The 19,012-nt window shown below is 38.5% G+C and overlaps 2 protein-coding genes and 1 pseudogene across 2 annotated transcripts; all 3 read left to right on the top strand.

Moving 5' to 3' along the window:
- The first annotated feature begins 193 nt into the window (after window positions 1-193).
- Window positions 194-13,769, top strand: LOC114350462 (odorant receptor 67c). The gene is made up of 8 exons (XM_028301282.1): window positions 194-369; window positions 1,593-1,745; window positions 3,513-3,639; window positions 4,520-4,616; window positions 6,990-7,091; window positions 12,868-12,956; window positions 13,459-13,525; window positions 13,679-13,769. The coding sequence occupies exons 1-8, from the start codon at window positions 264-266 to the stop codon at window positions 13,733-13,735; spliced, it is 798 nt and encodes a 265-aa protein (XP_028157083.1). The 5' UTR covers window positions 194-263; the 3' UTR covers window positions 13,736-13,769.
- Window positions 10,532-11,506, top strand: LOC114350463 (uncharacterized; annotated as a pseudogene).
- Window positions 13,770-14,366: 597 nt separating the features above from the next.
- LOC114350465 (protein BCCIP homolog) lies at window positions 14,367-18,967 on the top strand. Its single transcript, XM_028301285.1, has 7 exons — window positions 14,367-14,542; window positions 15,075-15,201; window positions 15,351-15,478; window positions 15,815-15,951; window positions 16,428-16,564; window positions 17,004-17,149; window positions 18,800-18,967. Exons 1-7 carry the CDS (start codon window positions 14,420-14,422, stop codon window positions 18,869-18,871), a joined length of 870 nt encoding a protein of 289 aa, XP_028157086.1. The 5' UTR covers window positions 14,367-14,419; the 3' UTR covers window positions 18,872-18,967.
- Window positions 18,968-19,012: the final 45 nt, after the last annotated feature.

The following is a 19,012-nucleotide window of genomic DNA, read 5'->3' as shown; positions in this document are numbered from 1 at the left end:
TACGTATCTAATAAAAAAAAAAAATATTTTAGAATTTTATTTTATCAATAGTCAATAATATAAATCTTTATTTCATTCCATTCATTAGTCTCTCTTACTGATTTCCAGAAATACATAGTTCGGGATATCATCAGTCATTGATCCTCTTTACGTTAAAAAACATCATAAAAATGCTCTACCATTTCTCAGGCTACTACTGGTGCAACAACGCCCTCCTAGTCATCTTCCTCTCGCCGCCCTTCGTGGAGATCCTCAAGCGAGCCATGGGGCAGAACGTCCCGCTTATTCTGCCCTTCTTCTACTGGTTCCCCTTCGACCCCTTCGCGAGGATCTACTACGAGGTCATACTGGCGTTCCAGACATGGCATGGTAAGAATTCTTTCGTCCATTACAGCATATTGTATTTAAACAAAAGTTAGTACGCTATGCCATGGGGCACAGCGTGCCGCTCATCCTGCCATCATACCAGTAGAAGAAGGCTTCTACTAGTTCCCTTTTGACCCCTTTGCGAGGATCTACTACGAGGTCATACTGGCCTTCCTGGCTTTTTTTTTCATAACAAGGATTTCCACAACGAACCGTCCTGCACTGCCCGCATCCAGGTACTTCCCGCGACCTTCACCAAATCGTCAGTCCATCTAGTGGAAAGCCTGCCCACGACAAGGTAATACTTGCCTTCCAAACTTGGCATGGTGAGGTAGTCTACTTTATGGTATATGCAAGTTTGGTGCAGTAAAAACCAAAAACATTGTGAATATTACATTACAAAAGTGATAAGGAGATATTACTTTTTGCCCAGCAGTGGAAATGTTCCTGCTGGAAAGAAAAAGAGACATCTTGATATAAAACATTATCTTTCAGAAACTTAAGATATTATTTAAAAAAATAGAAAACTAAATAATACATTTTCAAAAAAAGGTCACCAGGAAGTTGAATTTATGTTACCAGTAGGTAATGACTTTTTCAAAGTTGGTTAAGCCATAACAATGCCATGGTAAGCATGTGAGGAATATTATTTTCAAATTTTACATTCTTCCTAAAAGCTTTATGACATAACGCTTTCAAAGTCTCACGAGATATTGACTTAAGTGCCGGTACAGCCATTACCTTTATAAGGCAAATGTTTGCATGGCTGAACTGCCTTTGACGTTGGATTGTTACAATATTAAAGATACATAAGTAAGCAGACAACGTAGTATAGGCAGACCTAACACTCGGCGGACCGATGATCTAGTGAACAAGTAAAAAGTGAAGGGAACAGCTTCAGTTCCGCAGATGACGATTTTTTGCTGTAACGAACGAAATAACTCTTTAGATACTTATTCAAGAGAATATTATAACCTTTTAACATTGTTTATTATGAAACTAGCGGCCGCCCGCGACTTCCTACGCGTGGATCCCGTTTTACCCCCTTAGGGGTGGAGTTTTGTAAAATCCTTTCTTAGCAGATGCCTACGTCATAACATCTACCTGCATGCCAAATTTCAGCCCGATCCATCCAGGTGTTTGGGCTGTGCGTTGATAGATCAGTATGTGAGTCAATCAGTCAGTCAGTCACCTTTGAGTTATATATCTGCGATTTCTGACACCAGGTCTGATAACCATCTGGTTCATGCTATGCGGGGACCTGCTATTCTGCATCTTCCTCAGCCACATCACGACGCAGTTCGACCTGCTCTCAGTGAGGATCAAGAAGCTGATATATGTGCCGGTAGACGGACAGCTGGTCAAGGAGTATCCTTTGGGTAAGGAACTGAGACCATAATCATTTTTCAAAAGTAGGACAATTAAAAAAAACTGCATGATTAAACGTTAAAACCCTATCGTCTCCTGTGTGACTATCGCCCGTATTCACAAAAGATGCTTGCTTAAGTAAAGCAGCAAACTGAATAGATTCAACGCTGTGTTCGGTTTGCTGCTCTAGCTCTGTGCTGTGTGTGTCAGAGCTCTAGCTCTGTGATTGGTTCGTGTGTCACCCTGTGCATCCACGCGCACTGTGAGACCTCATAGTAATGTTTGTGAATACGGGCGATATATGTGATTATGTGATAGTTTCAAATTATTGCGACCGTGCTATTTGGGCTACGAAGTGCTACGAAAACCGTAGCATAGACTGGATTTGCCGCACTGCACTGGATGCGGTCAGGTCAAAGTAATCATAATTCATACATAATAATGTGGGCTGCATTCACTTTGACCTGACCGCAGACCGCATCCAGTCTGACAGATTCCTAATAAGTTCATCTGCGTACGATCACACTAACCTGGTAGCGCATTTTCTTACATAACTTTTCAATTCCTATCATTGGAGGTCCGAAAATATTTCTCATACAATTTGATACCATAATGATCATTCTTCATAAAAAATTTAAAACCTACATATTTAAAAACATAATCATTGATATTCATAATATCACTAATCATACACTTAGTTTTTACTAATATTTGTTTTCATATATTTTTCTATACTAATGATCGAAACTCATAATCATTCGAATAAATAACTATAATATTCATAAATGTGATGTATCCTAATATTTGTTTTCATAAATTTATTACTCATAAGTGTATTTTTCCATATTATTGAAAATCATGATGTCTATATTCGTATTAAATCGTATTTTAACATTAAATTAATTTGAAATGGTCCAAAACAGGCAATATTTTGTGCCACAAAACTAACGTGACAGAAACGAATCGCTGCAAAACCGACTCCACGTAGTCTTGTCTGCCCTACCCCTAGAGTGTAATTTAAAAGCCGGAGGCGCGGAGGGAGGGCAGCCCTCGCCCGCTGTAACGAGGCTCAGGCGCCCGGGTGAGCTGGAGCGGCTGAGGCTGGTCGCCGAGGCGCCGAAGGCGCCGATGGCGATCCAAAAAGCCGAAGCTGCGGAAGCAAGCGTGGGTGCCTGAGCCTCGTTACGCAAGGGCGGAAGGGCTGCACATCCCGCAGCGCCGGAGACGAGGAGATACCAATGCATGCTGCATGCTTGCTTTCATGCTGCATGCTCTGCATGCTTATCTACTCTATTAAATTATATATGATTTTTTTAAAGATACGAGTATGTCTGTTATAAAGTAAATTATTCTGAACAACAACATTATGAGTTGAAGTATGTTCTTAGTAACAACATTATTAATTAAAACAATATGATCAATGAATGTTATGAAGAAAAAAGATCTGAAAATAAAAATTATGTATTTTAAATGGTTCTTGGTAGTAACAGTATTGATAAAAAAATTATGATTACTAACTTTTATGAGCTCCGATTGTAGGAATAAAAATGTATGAATAAAAAAAGTATGAAAAATAAAATTATGAAGAGAGATTATTATGAACACAAATCGGTAGTAAGACAAAGAATAGGATTTAGAATTTTATGTGAGCCAATATAGAACCCACTAACCTATTGTTGCGCTACATTGCTACGAAAACCGTAGTATAGAACAATCGTAGCAACAGTTTAATAATACAAATGCTCAACGAATAATACGAATATTTAACCCTTTCAAAGCGGAATACACTGAAGAGCACCTCCTCACCAACAAGGCGGCTATCGACATGTATAACGACGCCGACTGGGAGAGGACACACCGAAAGCTGCTGGCTAATATAATACGGAGGCATCACGCTTTGATCAGGTTATATCAAGAACTTTGGTCATTAATTTAGTTTGAAAACTAACGTCCACTTATATCGCACTCTAGGTACAAGTTGGTAGCGGACGACGTGTCACAGCGACACTACTGCACTGGTTTCTATGTATTTCCATGAAATACCGTTCATAGTAAGCGACACGTCGCCTGGAAGTATTTCCTAAAATTACATAGAAAGTTTTTTGTTAAGCTCAGCTTACTTATTCTCAGAGAAAAGGTTTTTATAAAAGCTCCTAATAATATCTCGTCTCGTCTCAGTCAGCGTCAAATAGTTCGTTCGTGATACCCAAAGTGGTCAAAAAGTTGACATAGCAAACTTATTCCATAAAACAAAGACATGACGCGAACTTTTTGGCTAGTTACTTTGGTAGTCACGAACTTTGACGCTGACTTTACTCATTAGTGTTTACCGATATGGTTACGTAGTACTTATTTTTATTCTGTGATATGGTACCAAACCAACTATTTTTTTTTCTTTCCTTGCACAGCAATTAGTGCACATTTTTGCAAATAGCATCTTACTTACATCATAAGATGCCATTAGTGTTTAAATTCTTTTTTTTATTTAAATATCCTTGGACATTTTACACTGCGCCGCTAGTCCCAAACTAAGCAAAGCTTGTACTATGGGTACTAGACAACGGATATAAACATACTTAAATACTTTTTTTTGTAAATACATACATAATTATACATAGAAAACACCCAGACCCGTCACAGAAATTAAAATTCATCATTTCAATTTCTGCCCGACCGGGAATCGAACTCGGGACCTCTCTGCATAGTAGTCCGTTCTGAACCACTACACCAAACGGCCGAAAAATTTGCGTTATCTTATCTCCTAACGAAAAAATTATGCTTACAGGCTTGCAGGAGACGTAGAGAACTTGTTTAGCTTCGCGCTACTGGTCAACTTTTTCAACAGTTCCATCATCATCTGCTTCTGTGGGTTCTGCTGTGTTGTAAGTTATTTTTACGGTTCCGTACATTTTCTCGTGTCATCATCATTATCATCATCATCATTTTAGCCATAGGACGTCCACTGCTGAACATAAACCTCCCCCAATGATTTCCACAATGGCCGGTTGGTGGCGGCCTGCATCCAGCGCACCTTGTGGGTGGACGACCTACGCTACGCTATCCGGTACGTACATTGCCTCGTGTATCAATGTCTGTCTGTCACAGGTGATTTCCTCTTGGTATAGATAGTGCCATCCACGAAGACGCGCCCCACCATTCGTCCTAATCGTTTGTAGTTTATGTATGCATGCTTCCGCTAATGTTTGAGTGTTATCGGTACACGCTAATTATCCATGAGTACACACGTACACTATAATATTTCGCGACTGACGCTCGGATCAAATTCCCAGAACCCCGCGCTTCCCTCGACCAAAAATTGGTAGGGCGCGTCTTCGTGGATGGCACTATCTATTCTATACAAAATATAACAAGTTTTCTGGCCCTTTCCTGTCTGTTTGACACAGGAAATTAGCTCCGTAACTATTCGCCGGCCCATATCAAAAATACCGAATTCTTCTTCATCGTGCATTTAAATTGCTTACGTAAGTTAAATAACACTGAAACGGGTGATTGAAATTGACTTGCACAACATTAAATTAATTACACATACCTGTGTCCTATTTCGTTGGTCGAGGGTGTAGGGCAATTCGTTTTAATTGGTTTGTTCACTCATTGTTAAACTCTTTAATAAACTCAGTCACGTGGTTTTGTTTTCATAGTTAAGTATATTGTTTTCTGATTTACTTTTTCAATTTGCTCAGTTGAAAATTGAAATGGCAATAAGTAGCCGCCCATGGCCTATAGAAAAGACGACTTTGTAAGATAGGTCTATGAGATTTTGAGATTATATTTTTTTATCCACAACGAGGAAACCCTTGGCCTGTATCTCACCTGATGGTAAGTGATGATCAGACCGAATGATGATAAATGATCTAACAAATAAATAGAAGTGCGAGTATTGTATCACTATTTTTTAATTAATTTCAAATGGCATTGGTATTTCAATGGGCAATAGATTCACAGCGATTGTGAGAAAATTAGTTTTTCGACGATTACCCGTGTTACATGTGTGGAAAAATTAATTAAAATTCTGAACTAAGTAGACACGAGTGAATTTTATCAGAAGATTGTAATTGAACGATACTTTGGGACAGCAAAAAAGACCTTTCTGTGTTAACTCTAATTTGATTTGATAATAATGGATGATTGGATATACATTGAAATGAATAATGGAGGTTTCTTTACAAATTTTTTTGCTATTACTTTTGTCTTTGTCATTGTTATTTCTCCTCAAGTTTCTCCTTATTCCTAATTGAATAGGAAACAACAGCAGTTAAACAGTAAGCTTTAACTTGAGTTAAAGCTAGCTGTTCCTTGCTAGTTTAGACTTATGTGACTGAATTTCCCGCGAATTCCACAAAGTCGTAATCCATTTGCAAATTCCTTTTACCTATCATTATTTATGTAGAAGTCCTATCTCAAAACAGTGTTTTGTTTTCTGTGTGAAGACGTAAGAGGTTAACACTTCAGTTGTCACATACAACCCACACTAAAATTAAATCGTGTGGATTCTAACGCCCGTATTCACAAACGTAACTATGAGGTCTCACAGTGCGCGTGGACGCACAGGGTGACACACGAGCCAATCATAGAGCTGTATTCAACGCTGTGCCTTCGATTTGCTGCTTCTCTTCAGCAAGCATCGTTTGTGAATACGAGCGTAACAACGATACTAAGAATACTTTCTTAAATTCAAGTAAGACAGAAGACACCCAGACAGACTTAGTTTAGATCTAGAATATCCAAATATAAATTCAACTACCTACTTAAGCACAGTCTGAAGTCGATGCTTGAAAGTTTTTATTTAAGAAAGAGCTTTTTGATTAAAAAATATTTTGTCACAAGAGTCATATAATATCTCAGGTTAAGAATACGAAAGTCTAAATTAAGAACAGTGTTTTTGGTAAAGGACGCTTGGTAAAAACTTTCTGCGACGGAAATAATCCATGCAAAACAATTATTGTACCTAACGCCCATATTAACAAACGATGCTTGCTTAAGTGAAGCAGCAAATCGAACGCACAGCGTTGAATATTGCACTGTGATTGGTTCGTGTGTCACCCTGTGCGTCCACATGCACTGTGAGACCTCATAGTAATGTTTGTGAATACGGGCGAAAGTGTTTTTGGTTAAGGACGCTTGGTTAACTAAAACTTTTTGTGACAGAAAGAATCCACGGAAAACAATATTTTAGTAAGTAACATTACTAACTACTCGTATGTATTAATTCCACTAGAAAATGTTTTTGTTTCCAGATCGTTGAGAAATGGAACGAAATGGTCTATAAATCGTTCCTGACGACGGCACTGTCCCAAACATGGCTGCTGTGCTGGTACGGTCAGAGGCTCCTGGAATCGGTAAATTAATGGCACAGAAATATTATAGATTACTGAATATCTGTGATTAATAACCAGGTAACATTAAAAGAAAAGTCGTTGTATGGGCAGGCCTCTCGCTAGGTTCACCGACGATCTAGTGAAAGTCACGGGAAATATCTGGATGCGGGCAAAGCAGGACCAGTCGTTGTGAAATTCCTAGAGGGAGGCCTTTGTCCAGCAGTGGACGTATTTGGCTAACACGAACGAACGACCACTAAACCAACGATCTCGGTTCGGCGTCAAACTGCCGATATTTAGTTCGATCCCTGTCGACCGCTGGACTATTGTGGTAAACACATAATAGGTAGATAAATGTATCATCATCATCATCATCTCAGCCAGCCATAGGACGTCCACTGCTGAACATAGGCCTCCCCCAATGATTTCTATGTTACCCGGTTGGTAGCGGCTTGCGTCCAGCGCTTTCCTGCTAAAGCCCGGTCCGTGAGCACGTAGAATTTTGTCCAATGACCCCTAGCTACCCGTCCTTATCGCTCGCGCGTAATTATATTGCTGTCGCGACTGTGCGACTGGCACCCGCAGTGAGTATGCGAGCACGATAGCAACATAATTACGCGCGAGCAATAAGGATGGGTAGCTTGGGGTCAGTGGACAAAATTCTACGTGCTTACGGACCAGACTATACCTTTATGATGTCGTCGGTCCACTTTGTGGGTGGACGTCACACACTGCGTTTTCCGGTACGCGGCCTCCACTCCAGAACCTTGCTGCCCCATCGGCCGTCAGTTCTGATATTTAAATAACTTAGTTTAGGAGGGGTTAACAGAAGTAGTTTGCGGGCTAAAAAGTTTTAATACCTAGCTCTTTAGTAAATAGGTACCTACTGCGTTAACATCTATGAATGATTTGCCTAAAGAATAGAAAAATATAAAGATTTTTCTTACATCTAGGAAGAATAATATTATTATCAGAAAGCTTTCTTTCTGATAATATTCTTCAGATAATCTGTTATGTCAATATTTGCTGATAGGCACGGTAAGCATGTATTGTATATAATCTTTATTGGACACAGGATGGAATAGAGCACATTATGATATCTATCCGTTGTAAGCCCTAGATAGGGCCTTAGAGGATAATCCCAAGCAAACTTCCTCCTATTTTTTCTATTCAATAACGTTGCCAAGATATCGATAGCTACTCTAATAACTAGGACACTATAATTATTACCTACGATGTGATTGTAATTGACGAAGTAAAATAATTATTAGCGACGAAACCAAACGAGTTTATGCTAACTTTGCAAATAATTTAAACTTTGTTTATTTATTTAGAAGGAAATATCAATAATTTAATACAAGTCAAAGTTTAATTTTTATCAGCACCATTTATAAACATTCTGACTTCATATTAGCTTTAATCGAGAGTGCTATACCATCGCACTGTGACCTTTTCATTAAAATTACCAACAATGGATTCATATCGATAATCTCTGGACAGTGGTCTATAGAACAACACTGATCTTGTCCTTTTTATGATGCCTTTTGTATCTGTTGCATTCAAAACTCATAATCAGTCAAAACCACTTTTGACTGCAAAAATCACTTTTAGCTGCAAAAAATGTCATATTGCCCAAGGGCATCAGTAAAAACTACTTTTGACTGATATTTACAGTCAAAAGTGGTTTTGACCGATTATGAGTTTTGACTGTAACATATCTACTGAAATCTGCTACAAGTATGTACATATGTGTACAAAAGGATATGTTTGCGATGAGTAGATTGTTTTCTACAACCTACGCTGAAAACCTTTTCTAGCGCGCTAATAGAATTTTATAGTGACTTTCTGTAGATTTAATGCCCTTAACTTTTCATGTTCTTCCTTTACGTTATTTTACGGTAGAGTCTAGCCAGTTTATTTTAGTCGATTCTAACCTCACTCTAAAAGGTTTTTTCGCGTGTAGGTACGAGTATCTAACTTTATTTGTTCTCACTCTCACTTGTATTTATTCTTTGGTTAAACCATGAGTAGGTACCTACTAAACTTTCGAGTAAATTCCCCCTTAATAAGAAAAAACGCTTCACGCTTTATTTAGCTTATTTTAAAGCGATTGAAGTTGTCGTGTTACATATTTTATTTGTTCTCTTAAACCTAACTTATCCACAGAATAAATACTAGTACTTCACTTAACTTAAACATTCGAGTAAATTTTCGAAAAGAACGCCATTTTAGCTTTAATCCGATGAAAAAAAATTTTAGAAGTTGTAAGTTTAAGGAAATTAGAACATTTCACGGGTTGCGCTCCGCAAAATACTTATCAGCTGCTTATACAAGCTTCCAATTAATCTGTATAAACCTCAAGCACTTAAAAATACAAACTCTAATAACATTAAGCCCAGCGGATCATAAATAAGTACTCGTTTAAAGCAATCTGCGAGTCCCGAGGTCCTAATCCGGCAACGGCTATTCATAGCCGATCCCGACATAATCTGTACAGTCGACCATATAGTAACTCTAGCACGAAAAACTTTCGACTCCAAATCGTTTGCGTAATCGAATCGCCATCAAAAGATTTAGTATGAAAACTTTAACAGCGCCCCTGTGAACGTGACGTGAAGTGAACTTAAGAGAAATGGTAGCACGAAACTAATTTTGACAATAGAGACCGTCACATTATCGTTGAATTCAAAGGCTGTATCGAATTTTGTCGAATACGCAAACGATTTGAAGGTGAAAGTTTTCGTGCTAGAGGTATACAGGCTATACATTTTTGCGCTAAAATAACACCTATTACCACTAAATAAGATGCTACAGTGTTTAAATACACGTACCGACGTCTGTACTTCGATTAATACAACATCGCGTAATTATTCCAATTTTAATCTCGAGCTCTCGATAAAGGAATTTCCATTTAAATTCCATGTAAAGATGGCGTCTGGGGAAAATATGTTTTGTGAATTCTTCGGGTCGTGAAATTACGTGATTCAGACGTGACAGACTGAAACTTATGTACCATGGATGGATGGACATTTTAAAAGTCGTAAGGGACAATATCGATGTCATAGGTTTGTTACATTATTTTGAATGTTACTACCAAAAGCACAAAACTGTTCGTTTCAGCCGAAAGACGTTCGCTGGACAAAGGCGGGGAGGCCTTTAGGACTTCCACAAAACTGTACTTTACTTTTTAGGTAGGTAGGTACTAGCAGAACTACTTAGTTAAACATTACGATATCGATAATAGAAATTTAAAAACTTAATTTTGACTGACATACTTAAGCCATTACATTTTGTTCAAATCTACCAAGGAAGAGTGTTCAAATCTACCAAAGAAGTGCCGTGTGGGGACGGCCGTAAAAGAATACTTTTCCCCACCGCCCACAGGAGGCGTGTCGTAAGAGGCGACAAACTCCTGTAGCACCGGACGGGCAGCAGCGTCTGCGTGCGAAACCAAGTAAAAAACTGCGATCGCCAACCCGCCTGCCAAGCGTGGCGATTAGGGCAAAACCCTCCAAATGGTAGCACAAACAAAAAAACGGCCCCTAGTCCCCGGCGGCCCCACTATCCCGGACCACGGTAGCGGTCACGGTAACGGTGGGGCAAGGGGTGCGAAGAATCCCCGGGGGATGCCAGGCTACCAACACCGACGACCTCTGGCCCTGGCAACCTATAACGCTCGCACACTGCGTACAGACGTGAAGCTAATGGAACTCGAGGAAGAGTTGAGCAGGTTACGGTGGGATATCGTGGGATTATGTGAAGTCCGAAGAGAGGGGGAGGACACCATAATTCTTAAATCCGGAAACCTGCTCTATTTCCGGGAGGGCGACCAGCAGTCCCAGGGTGGTGTCGGGTTTATCGTCCACAAGTCCCTTGTCAACAACGTGGTCCAGATCGAGAGTGTTTCGGCGAGGGTAGTGTACCTGATACTCAGAATCACCAAACGGTATTCGCTGAAGGTCATACAGGTATACGCACCGACCACGGAACACCCCGACGACGAAGTGGAGACCATGTATGAGGATATTTCCAGAGCCATACATGGCTCCCGGTCCCATTTTACCGTTGTGATGGGGGACTTCAACGCGAAGCTAGGTAAACGAAGCGATAATGAGCCGAAAGTGGGGCAATTTGGGTACGGAGAGAGGAACGCACGTGGCCAACTGCTGGCTGGCTTTATGGAGAGGGAGGGCCTCTTTATGATGAACTCCTTCTTCAGAAAGCCAAAACAGCGAAAGTGGACATGGCTGCATCCCAATGGCGCTACAAAAAATGAGATAGACTTCATCTTGTCGACGAAGAAGCATATATTCAATGATGTCTCTGTGATCAATTCGGTCAAAACAGGAAGCGATCACCGAATGGTAAGAGGCACATTGAATATCAGACCCAAGCTCGAGAGATGTCGACTGATGAAGTCTACGCTCCGCCCAGCGCCCATCCAACTCCAAAANCGAACAAGCCGGTTTCCGAAAAGGCTTTAGTACCATAGACCACATACATACGCTAAGGCAGATTATACAGAAGACCGAGGAGTATAATCAACCACTTTGCCTGGCGTTTGTGGATTATGAGAAAGCCTTCGATTCGGTCGAGACCTGGGCAGTGCTACAGTCTCTCCAAAGGTGCCAAATTGACTATCGATATATCGAAGTGTTGAGGGATTTGTACAAAAACGCCACAATGTCGGTCCGCCTCCAGGATCGGGATTCGAAACCTATCCAGTTGCAGCGAGGGGTAAGACAGGGAGACGTCATATCTCCAAAACTGTTTACCACCGCCCTGGAAGATGTCTTCAAGCTTCTGGACTGGAACGGATTTGGCATAAATATCAACGGCGAGTACATCACCCACCTTCGATTCGCGGACGATATCGTAGTCATGGCTGAGACCTTGGAGGATCTAGGCACAATGCTCGATGGCCTCAGTAGAGCCTCTCAACAAGTGGGCCTCAGAATGAACATGGACAAGACAAAAATCATGTCTAATGTCCGTGTTGCACCCACTCCTCTGAAGGTTGGAGACTCTACACTCGAAGTTGTCGACAATTATGTATACCTGGGACAAACAGTCCAGTTAGGTAGGTCCAACTTCGAGAAAGAGGTCAATCGTCGAATCCAACTCGGATGGGCAGCGTTCGGGAAGCTTCGCCATATACTCATGTCCGAAATACCGCAGTGTCTCAAGACGAAAGTCTTCGAGCAGTGTGTGTTGCCAGTGTTGACATATGGATCCGAAACGTGGTCGCTTACTATGGGCCTCATAAGAAGGCTCAAGGTCACCCAAAGGGCGATGGAGCGGGCTATGCTCGGAGTTTCCCTGCGTGATCGAATCAGAAACGAGGAGATCCGTAGGAGAACCAAAGTAACCGACATAGCTCGCAGAATTGCTAAAATCAAGTGGCAGTGGGCGGGGCACATAGCTCGTAGAGACGATGGCCGTTGGGGCAGGAAAGTTCTCGAGTGGCGACCACGGGCTGGAAAACGTGGCGTGGGCAGGCCTCCTACTAGGTGGACCGACGATCTGGTAAAGGTCGCGGGAAGAGCCTGGATGCGGGCAGCGCAGGACCGTTCATTGTGGAAAACCTTGGGGGAGGCCTTTGTCCAGCAGTGGACGTCATTTGGCTGAAACGAACTTCCAAGGAAGACGAATTAAAACAAAGCGCTCTTTCAGATGTATCACATACACGATTTTCATGCATGAAGAGCTACATTTCTCCCTCTCTTTACTTAATAATCTTCCATTACAAATGCGTCCTTCCTTATCTTAATTACTTCAAATAAAATATTAATTACAGAGTGAAGGCGTGTCAGACGCTTTATACAACAGCGGATGGTACAAAGCCACGAAGAAAATTAAGAGCTCCATTCTGATTATGATTCACAGGTACTTAATTACTTATGTATAAAATTATTACACATTTTCCATGTAGGCTCATAAGATAGGTCCCCTTAATTGATGTTTATTGTCCGTGGTGCCTATCTTTTCTTAACATTGAACTCCTCCTATGTTCTTCTAATTAATTTCGTTGCAGTTCAAATGACAGTTTAACTTTCCCCCGGGATAAACTTGACCTTCACTGGTTGGGTTTTTATTGGCGGTCAAGCTGTAGATCTTGGCTACACAGGAGTTGCAGCGGTCGCAACGAGAGGTGGGAATAGTCCCGTTATGTAATTTAAATACCCTATTAACATGATGGTGTCTAAAATTTTGGTTCTTGTTTCGGGATAAAATAAAAACTAATTAGCACTTTCCCGGACAGCAACCCAGACACAGTAAAAGTTTAATTGTTATGACTGCTATAGCAGTTCACTGTCCATGAAAGTGTTGTACCCAAAATACGATTAGGTACTTTGGTACTTACCCACTGTGCATTTCCTATTTTTAGGTCACAAAAGGAAGTCCACGTAACCACATACGGATTCTCTGTAATTTCGCTTGCAAGCTACACTACGGTGAGTTTATCAGCACTTTTAGAATTTTTAAAAAGAAATCTTAATAGCCAATTTATTAAGAACACGAAAGCATAGAAATAATTTATAGTGGAAAACAAGTAGGTTTGCTAACCTAATCAAAATACATAATTACTTTTCCTACTTTTATTTCAGATTATCAAAACAGCGTGGTCGTACTTCACACTGCTTCTCAACATTTATAAACAGTAGATATTTGTAACTACCTACATAAATACAAAAATAACTGTACTAAAATTAATTCATTAATAAACATAATAAAAATGTAATGACGTAAAAATTATTGATTCCCCGTTCTCTTGGTTGAAGATATTATGGCACTATATTGAGACCTCATGGCTTACGCGGAATTCTTAAGATAATTTGAAATGTTGCACTGTTTTTATTTTTTATTTCTTGCACTAATACACGTTCACGAACACATAATAATCCACAATTATTACGCTGCCAATAATCGATTAAACATCAACAGTGCTAAACATTACCGTGACATTACCAACATTACTTTTGACTATCCCGCCAAGAAGCCCAAACATGACATCCACTTTCCCGCCAAGAGGATTTTTTTTTCTTTTTTTTTCGAATGGACTGTTAGCTGATTGGCAAAAACATTAACAGTATACAGGTAGGGAACAGTCATTGCAATTTCTAATTTTCCACTTTTATTTTAAAAGTTTTCTTTGGGCAGTTTGGGCTGCTCCATGCATGTTTGATTGGAAATGAACAGCCTATCCTAGCTTTGCAATATCTCTGATTCTCATTTTTATACTGGCAACTTTTTTAACGAAATATCATCTTTGTTGTTTTCTTTTTTTTTATCTGTCAAATTTTATTTGCGAGTGCGTTGTTGTTGCGGCTTGTGCAATAAATTAAATTATGATGTCCAACAAGAGGAACAAGGATATTGAGCAGGTTGAGAGCGAAAGTGAGGAGGAGCAGGACTCCGGCAGCGAGAAGGATTCAGACTTTGATTCTGATGGAAACTACATCGGCGACAAGGTACGTTAGCAACATAACCTGCAAACACATGGCGTGCCATTATATTTTACATGTTAGTGTATTTATTACATTGTTTATGTTCAATACACCTTTAACCTGGTATCGCTACGATATTAACAGCATTTAGTCATGAAACTTTTCATAAATCCTCAATTACAAAATTCCTCAACCATAACATTTGCATGTCAGTCATGTGCCTGTATTGTGGAAAATCAATGGAAAAATTTGGTCTCGCATTTCATAATAAAGTGAAACAATGAGTCATAAAGTCATGTGGCTCTTATACATCCAGTTTGTATTGGTTGTGTCCTACATAGAATAATGGTAAAGCCAATGGTATTCCTTCACTCGTCTATTGGTGGCTCAATTTTAGAAAATTTTCAATTTCAATATTTTTTTTATTCCCTCTGACCAAAAAAACCATTTGAAAAAGAATTGTTTCATAATGTTATCAAATAACTGTTAATGTGTAACATGTTTATTGTTTGTAATAGTTTAATATTTAATTCAAACATTTTATTTATTTTTCTAGGAGTTGCAAGCTGACTTTGAAGGCCGCAATCCAGAAGATTGTGATTTCCATGGCATCAAGCAACTGTTGCGCCAACTCTTCCTGAAATCGGATGTTGACTTGGGAGGTCTTGCTGAGATTATAATTTGTAAGTTTCTTCATATAAAAGATAATTTATTACACCTGTATTGTACTTCAAAGGTCTTCAAGAAAATAGAGTACAAGTGACATTTGCCAAAATATTGCACTAATTAATTTCTATTTATTGTATGGTAAAGATAATAAAATTTATTCCAGCGCAAAACTACGTTGGCAGTGTAGTGAAACAATGCTTGGACAACGGACAGGAGGATGATGATGATGAAGATGATGGCAGTGACGGAGTATTTGGAATTACTACCATTATCAATATAACAAAAAGAAAAGTAAGTAGGTTTTTGAATACTGGATACCAGCTGCTATTACTAGTTTGCAGTAAAAATGCAGTTTGTACTTCATGAAAGTACAAAATACCTAATTATGTGTTTGAGTGTAGTTGTGATTATCAAGTTCAAGACCTTAGTCATAACACACCTAGGGCTGATTTTTCAATCATCTGATAACTTTTAACTGAAGAACAATTTTAGATGTCTGATGATTGAAAAACCAGCCCTTAGCCTGTCGATTGGGCTTCTGTCATTGCTCAATTGGACATTGAGACCTTGTCTTTGAATTTATTTATTGAATCCACAGTTGTTACTAAAATGTTTTTGTTATTTCAGGAAGAAAAATGTATTCAACAAATTAGAACTTTATTGACAACTTTAGCAGAGGAAAATGCAAATGACAGAACAAAAGCACTTATCAAAAAGATCTTGTCTGAAGATGCCTCACAAGTTGGTCTTGTTATAAATGAAAGGTAACTCGCATCAATTTCTGAATTCTATGAAATAGATAATACCTTCTTTTAATGTGAACTTTGCCAATAGTACATTTAGTTGAAAAAAAAGCTGAAATAAACTTATAAAACCACTAGCTTTCCGCCCGCGGCTTCGCCCGCGTGGAATTTTGTCTGTCACAGAAAAACTTTATCGCGCGCGTCCCTGTTTCAAAAACCGGGATAAAAACTATCCTATGTTCTTTCCCGGGACTCAAACTATCTCTATGCCAAATTTCATCAAAATCGGTTGCGAGGTTTAAGCGGGAAAGCGTAACAGACAGACAGACAGAGTTACTTTCGCATTTATAATATTAGTTGGGATAGAACAGCTATGAGTTGATAAAATAGTAGATAATTGTACCAAGTTCTTGGAAATTTATCTTATTACAAGCTTTTATAATTATCTTACTAAGTTAGAATAATAGATAATAATGATGACCATACAATTTTTTCAGGATCCTCAACATTCCAGCAGCAATCAGTGTGCCACTATTCTCGTCACTACAGTCGGAACTTGAGAAAGCAGTTAAAAAGAACATGCCATACACATTCCAGTACCTGATCTGGATAAGCAAAACTTACAATACTGGCGGTGAGTTCAGATCTAACTTGATGCAAAAAGATTTAAAATCAACATTATTGATTTAAGATTTGTCATCTCATAGTCCATTACTGGGCATCCCTAACGTCCAATCATCATAACAAATATTGTATTCTTACATACACAAACAAACTTATGATGTGACATCATTGATGTCATAAGTTTGTGTATGTAAGAATGCAGTATTTGTTATGATGATTATGATTTCTGTGCAATTGTATTTTATTGGCATGGCCAGATTTTCTTCACGAAATTCAAATTATTTACTTTGATGGTACAACTTTTAGAGACATACCCATATAACCATATTCCTTCTCATAACAAAACTATTGTTTACCTGTAAAAACTCCAAAACATTTCTTCTGATCAAAAACAAGGTCTCTTCCTGATTTTAAAAAAATGTAGCTAACACCCAATGTCTTGTCCTCAGTTGAAGCCTCAGAGGTTCTGTTCGCGAACCAAGAGGAGAAACCGATAGCCGATGAAGCGCTGGGCAGTTTTGACGTGGACGTGACGGAGCAGGCAGACCTTTCGCAATGGGACTACGAGGGAGGCGCTCTCACGCCTTGTAGGAAGGTGAGTTTTGTGACTTATTTGATTTACTAGCTGTGTCCGCGACCTCGTAGGCGTGAAAATTTTTTTGTCACAGAAAAACTTTATCGCCCGCATCCCTGTTTCAAAAACCGGGATGGAAACTATCCTATGTGCTTTCCCGGGACTCCAATCCTAACATCAAAATGGATTCAGTGGTTTAGGCGTGAAAGCGTGACAGATAGTTACTTTCGCATTTATAATATTAGTTGGGATTTTTCATCTCTTTTCTAGACTAATAATAAAGTTCTGGTTTGACTAATGTGTAGTGCATAAACTGAAATTAAAATCTCGAAATTTGTTTCATCTGCAAACTGACCACTTATAAATAAATAAAGTTATTTTCTCGGCAAGTCACATCACTTCAAACTATATCCAGCACACCTGTAACTTTTATGTATTGTGAGAGTAATATTGTAAAATAATTCTTTCAGCAATATCTGTACCCCCAGTGAAAAGGGATCTAACTCGACTTAGATCAAAATTGACTTTATAACATAATGTGAATCTCTGAAAAATTAGCTATTTTTGTATCTAATCGGTATGTTTCTACGACGTATAGAAAAGAAAATAATTTTGTGCCAAATGATACAAGTAAGGCTTTGTGAACCAATTTTGAGTTTTCTTTCGTGTATATTGATACATGTCTACTTTTAACAAAGTGTACCGGAGGCTTCTTTCAATTTTTTATTGTGTCAAGAGGTACGACTCGTGTTACTACTTTTTACACGATTGAAGTTGTTCAGATTGAATTTGTGATTAACAATATAAGATGACTCATATTAATATACACAAAAAAAAAATGTATGTGATTTAGGCCGATATCATTCATGGTATATGGTGTAATAATTAATAAAATAGTAGTTTCAGATCAGAATAAACATTTAAGGAGTAAATAATTAGAATCCACTCTAAAATTCTAGCCTTATTCCTTTACAATCGCCACTTATATCACTTTACACATAATTATTAGGATACTTAGATCGCTATTATGTTAGTTAGATCAGTTTACACATTTTTTTTCTCATCACAAAATTGGTGTATATTGATATAAGTAGAAATTTTTGGACGATTTACCCTAAATAACCTGAAATAATGATTCCTCATAGTGTAATTACTAATGTTTGTTTTACAACTTTTTCTAAAATTAAAGAAACAAAAAAATATCAACAGAAATGGCGTAAAATGTATCACTTTACACTTGTTAGCGGGTGGTCAATTCAGTGTGGTGTAAAATGATTTATGTCCCATTACATCACTTTACACGAATGTAAAGTTGCCGTGCATGGCGATATAACTGGGTTTTTATTTAATTACGAAAAAACTACATGCTATATTTCCCAAACTGGCACACTGCCTAATTATATCTAACATTACCTTTCACCTAAAAAATATTTCACCAAGTTATCTATAATAGCGACGAAGCAGGATTTTTTTTAACTTCAAATGCGATTTCCCAAAAATCACCATTTTCGACTTAACTCCGTTTTCACTGGGGGTACAGATATTTAGTATGGATCTTCAATCCGGATATTTTATTATTAAATACGTATTACGTTTATTTACGTCAAAGATTTAATGGAAGTTAAATAATGTAATGATTTCTTATTAAAAGTTTGATAACTTTTGTTCCAGGTACTAATATTCGAAGGTTCCAAATTCAACAACCTAGTTAGACTTATAAAAGAAGAGGTGGAGTCCGTCTGAGCCGCTTTTGTATCGCCGCCGATGACATATTTATGCCATTCAATACATTGTATTTATATTTTTACTATTACTACTAAATATAAGCTTTACACATAACTACTTCTTTCAATTATTTACTTAATAAAAATTCAGGTGTAACAT

The sequence above is a fragment of the Ostrinia furnacalis genome, unplaced genomic scaffold, assembly GCF_004193835.3.
Source record: "Ostrinia furnacalis isolate ACB-3 unplaced genomic scaffold, ASM419383v2 OfSCF0901, whole genome shotgun sequence".
In the NCBI taxonomy this organism is placed as follows: domain Eukaryota; kingdom Metazoa; phylum Arthropoda; class Insecta; order Lepidoptera; family Crambidae; genus Ostrinia; species Ostrinia furnacalis.
Note: the sequence above shows the minus strand (reverse complement) of the source record. Positions and strands in the feature narration are given on the sequence as shown.

Excerpts from the sequence above, each read along its gene's own strand:
- LOC114350462 (XM_028301282.1), top strand. The coding sequence starts at position 264 with ATGGGGCAGAACGTCCCGCTTATTCTGCCCTTCTTCTACTGGTTCCCC. Across the intron at positions 3,640-4,519 it reads AGGCATCACGCTTTGATCAG|GCTTGCAGGAGACGTAGAGA; the intron begins GTTATATCAAGA and ends TTATGCTTACAG. Across the intron at positions 4,617-6,989 it reads TCTGTGGGTTCTGCTGTGTT|ATCGTTGAGAAATGGAACGA; the intron begins GTAAGTTATTTT and ends TTTTGTTTCCAG.
- LOC114350465 (XM_028301285.1), top strand. The coding sequence starts at position 14,420 with ATGATGTCCAACAAGAGGAACAAGGATATTGAGCAGGTTGAGAGCGAA. Across the intron at positions 15,202-15,350 it reads TCTTGCTGAGATTATAATTT|CGCAAAACTACGTTGGCAGT; the intron begins GTAAGTTTCTTC and ends AATTTATTCCAG. Across the intron at positions 17,150-18,799 it reads CTCTCACGCCTTGTAGGAAG|GTACTAATATTCGAAGGTTC; the intron begins GTGAGTTTTGTG and ends CTTTTGTTCCAG.